The sequence below is a fragment of the Tenrec ecaudatus genome, chromosome 3, assembly GCF_050624435.1.
Source record: "Tenrec ecaudatus isolate mTenEca1 chromosome 3, mTenEca1.hap1, whole genome shotgun sequence".
Lineage (NCBI taxonomy): Eukaryota > Metazoa > Chordata > Mammalia > Afrosoricida > Tenrecidae > Tenrec > Tenrec ecaudatus.
Genome location: NC_134532.1, coordinates 92,854,441 through 92,858,588, shown reverse-complemented (window position 1 = coordinate 92,858,588; position 4,148 = coordinate 92,854,441). Strand labels below are relative to the sequence as shown.

The following is a 4,148-nucleotide window of genomic DNA, read 5'->3' as shown; positions in this document are numbered from 1 at the left end:
GAGAAATGACAAATTACAGATGAATGGCGTGCCACTCATTATATTAAAAAAAACAACCCCAATCCAAACCCAAAGCATTCAAGATCTAGCAGTAAGTGGCAGAAGCCCGGGTGGCTGAGTGATACCCATTGGGTTGTGATCGTCAAGCTCAGCACTTTGTGGGAGAAAGATGGAGCTTTTTACTCCCATAAAGAGTTGTAGTCTCAGAAACTCACAAGAACAGTTCTACTATGTCATAGGCTGTCTATAATAAGTTGGCGTCGCGAGACGCTGCAGACCCGCGACCCGGAGCAGCTCGGAGGCAGTGAATAATAGCTCTTCAAGTCTGCAATAAAAAATGGCCTCCAATAAAACTACATTGCAAAAAATGGGAAAGAAACAGAATGGGAAGAGTAAAAAAGTCGAAGAGGCTGAACCTGAAGAATTTGTGGTAGAAAAAGTACTGGACCGGCGTGTTGTGAATGGGAAGGTGGAATATTTCCTAAAATGGAAGGGATTTACAGATGCTGATAATACTTGGGAACCTGAAGAAAATTTAGATTGTCCGGAATTAATTGAAGCATTTCTCAACTCTCAAAAAGCTGGTAAAGAAAAAGATGGTACGAAAAGAAAGTCTTTATCTGACAGCGAATCTGATGACAGCAAATCAAAGAAGAAAAGAGATGCTGCTGACAAACCAAGGGGCTTTGCCCGAGGTCTTGATCCTGAACGAATAATTGGCGCTACAGACAGCAGTGGGGAATTGATGTTTCTCATGAAATGGAAAGATTCAGATGAGGCAGACTTGGTGCTGGCAAAAGAGGCAAACATGAAATGCCCTCAAATTGTCATTGCATTTTATGAAGAGAGACTAACTTGGCATTCTTGTCCAGAAGATGAAGCTCAATAACTGTTTGCATTCTTTTTATATATATTTATATATATAAAATTTGGGTCTTGGGTTTTCTTGTTTTTGTTTTGAATTATTAGTGAGAAGAATAACTACATTCTAATGGAAATCAAGTTTGATATTTTTTTTGGAGTAGTGCTGGGGGAGTTGTTGGGGTTATTTTGTTGTTGTATAAATAGCACTGGTTACTTTGAACAAATAAAGCTTTCGGTAGTTGCTTCATTTATCAGAAAAGAACATTTGATACCATGGCATATTATTTCCTCTGCATTATAAAATAGCTTTTCTAAATATTGGAAGTTCTACTTAGTTATTACTGAATCAGACTTGTTTAACCCATAATGTATGCCTAAGGACCATTGTGGATGCTTGGTTCTTTGTTTTTGTGTGTGTGTGCATAAATACATATGTACATTTTATTTTGTTTTACATTCACCAAAAACTGTTTTAAGCAAAAACGGCATTGAACAACCCTGGGTACCTCCCTGTCACAGGGATGGGTGCTGTCCTTCTGAGCATCTCAAGGAGATCACGTCAAGTAAAATGGGGGGAAACTGGTAAGCCATAGCTTTTAAGACAAATAAATGACCCAGTAATTAATTAAACAACTCTCTCAAATCCACACCCATAGACTCATAAATTAAACTATTTGCAAAATCCCCTGTGTGCAAAAAAAAAAAAAAAAACCTTACCACTACTCAAAACCTCCCAACCCAAAAAGAAAACTAGACTAATGCGGGATGTCTTAAAAGGTTTTTAGGTGGATATTGGTTCCTTTTAGATAACCAATTTTTTTTTTACAGAAAGTTAAAATCTGTGTTACATAAAAGGTGATTCATGGAATGTTTTAAGATCTTGCTGGTGAAAAAAAAAAAACCTTTTAAGCTGGTTAGCGATGCTGCCACTTAGGACCTGCTGCATACATGGGTGAACAAACTTGGCACCTCAACTAATGACCTGCATGGTTTGTTTTTATCCAACCCACTCTTCACATGTAGGTTCAACCTTCTCAGTATCGGGGTTACTCCAGCTCAGCTAAAGCCAGGAAAACAACTTTGCTGTAATCAGAATGTTAACCCAATTAATTGTACATTGTTTGCTTTATTGTAAATACTGGTGAACCGTGGTCAATAAATAGTTTTATATTACTTTAAAAAAAATAAGTTGGCGTCAAATCAATGTGCTGAGTTTTGTTTTGGGTCTTATCTCCCAAGCATTGTCTGTGATAGATAATATCTATACACCTACCAGGAAAGACAGTACCATTATTATTCAAATTTACCCACCAACCACTAACACAATACATGTAAAATCAATGAAGTTTTATTTTCTATTTTGAAATCTGAATTTCATTTGGAGTTTGTTCCACAAGGTCGTACAGTTAATCGAGCTTCCTATTTAGAGGTTTGTAAAAGATTGAGTAAGAGTGTGTGACTACAAAGGACTGATTTATGGCAGCCAGGGGAGTGGCTTTGCCACCACAAAGCACCTGCTCACACAGCCATTCAGTGTGCCAGTTTGGGGCACAAAACAGTATGCCTCTCTTGCCCCATGCACCTTACTCACTTGACCTCACTCCGTATGACTTCCTTTAAGTTCTGCAAATGAAGAGGGACATGAAAGGACAGTGACTTGAAGTTGTAGAAGAGCTGAAGAAAAAAAAAGTAGGAGATGCTGTCAGCCATCCAAACAGATGAGTGTGAAAAATGTTTCCAAGAATGGGGTCTCAGATTTGAGAATGTATTAAGTGTAATGGAGAGTCCTTTGAAGGTGATAAGGTGGTTTTGTAAAAAATAAATAAATAAAACGTAGTTTTGGGGGAAAGTAATCTGGTTTTGGGGGGTACCCCTTGTAAATGTGTAATAATTAGAGTAATAAACAATTGTAAATTAAATTTAGATAGTGCTCTTAATGTGTCAGGAAACATTATAAGTAATTTGTGCATAAGATCTTCTTTTAGCTGCACAATGATACTATGAGGTAGGAATAATTTTCACTATTTTATCTTCATATTACAGATGTGTAATGTTCAAGGCAACATGTCTAGGCTTCAAATCTTAATAGACTAGCTGAGGTACGGACTCTTTAATCACTACTCTTTGTAGGCTCACATCCAAGATGTGCCTCAGTCAATTAAAGAAATGTTATTTTTGATGCAGAAACAGTGTTTAATGCTAATGCTAGGGTGACGATTAGAAACGTTGCCAGGTTTATGTGCACTTGTTTTAATGAGTTGAATCATTTAATTCGATCTCATAGAGAAGAGGAAGTTAATATTTCTACATTGCCTTAAACAGTTATTACCTATTGGGAAAAACAAAACAAAAACAATTCACTACCATCGTGCCAGCCCTGACTTACAGCCACCCTATAAGACAGAGTAGAGCTCTCCCTGTGGGTTTCTGAGACAGTACTTCTCTACTGGACTAGGAATCCTCAATTTTTCCCTGGGAGGGCCCATTGGTTTCAAACTCCTAACCTGGACGTCAGCAGCCCAATGAATAACCTACTACATCACTGTGATTCAGTCACAATATTACTGATTACCATGATTCCATATTGCTATTTGAAGTCAATTCTGAGGAATCTATTTTACAAAAATAAGTTGTTTTAGGAGTAAAATCATCCAGTATGACTAGGAATTTTAATGATACTTTAAAACAATTTTAAAATTGGCAACAAATATTATGTAATACATATTTTATTTATCTCACTGAAACAACTGAACTTGCTGCTTTACCTTCAAAATTGTGACTTAGCTATGTTACAAAATGCCCTCCCTTATGGCTGTTTGGTGCAGTTTCTCTCATTCCAAGTGTGAGGGAGAAACATTTAGAAAGGTGGATTTGTGTAAAGTGACTAAAGGGTGGATATGTGCAAAAAATACCTCCAGGGCTAGAGCTGTGACTATTATTTCTGCCACGTTTCTGAGAATCCCCTCTTAGGTGGAGGAAGTGACAAAGCTGCAATAATTCTTGGCTAGGTGTAAACACAAGTTCTTGGGTTAGTGGGTGGGTGTGTTTCCCAAGTGCAAATGTGCTTGTTATAATGGCTCATCCAGAGGAGCATCTGATGAACAAGCAGTCTCATCAGGTTTTTCACGTATTTAATTTCCAGAGTTACTGATTCTTTTCTTTTCTTATATTCAAAATTAAAAAATCATTTTATTGGGGTTCTTACAGAGAGTTACAGATTCTTTTATGATCCTACTTAATTGATGTATGCAATGTGTCCTCAGAAATTTTGCATTAATTCTAGG

General features: G+C 37.1%; 1 protein-coding gene across 1 annotated transcript; it reads left to right on the top strand.

The window, feature by feature from the left end:
• Positions 1–284: 284 nt before the first annotated feature.
• LOC142442656 (chromobox protein homolog 3) lies at positions 285–1,580 on the top strand. Its single transcript, XM_075543832.1, has one exon. It carries the CDS (start codon positions 338–340, stop codon positions 887–889), a length of 552 nt encoding a protein of 183 aa, XP_075399947.1. The 5' UTR covers positions 285–337; the 3' UTR covers positions 890–1,580.
• The last annotated feature ends 2,568 nt before the right edge of the window (positions 1,581–4,148 follow it).

What these genes read in the sequence shown, in the direction of transcription:
- LOC142442656 (XM_075543832.1), top strand. Translation starts at nt 338, where the DNA reads ATGGCCTCCAATAAAACTACATTGCAAAAAATGGGAAAGAAACAGAAT.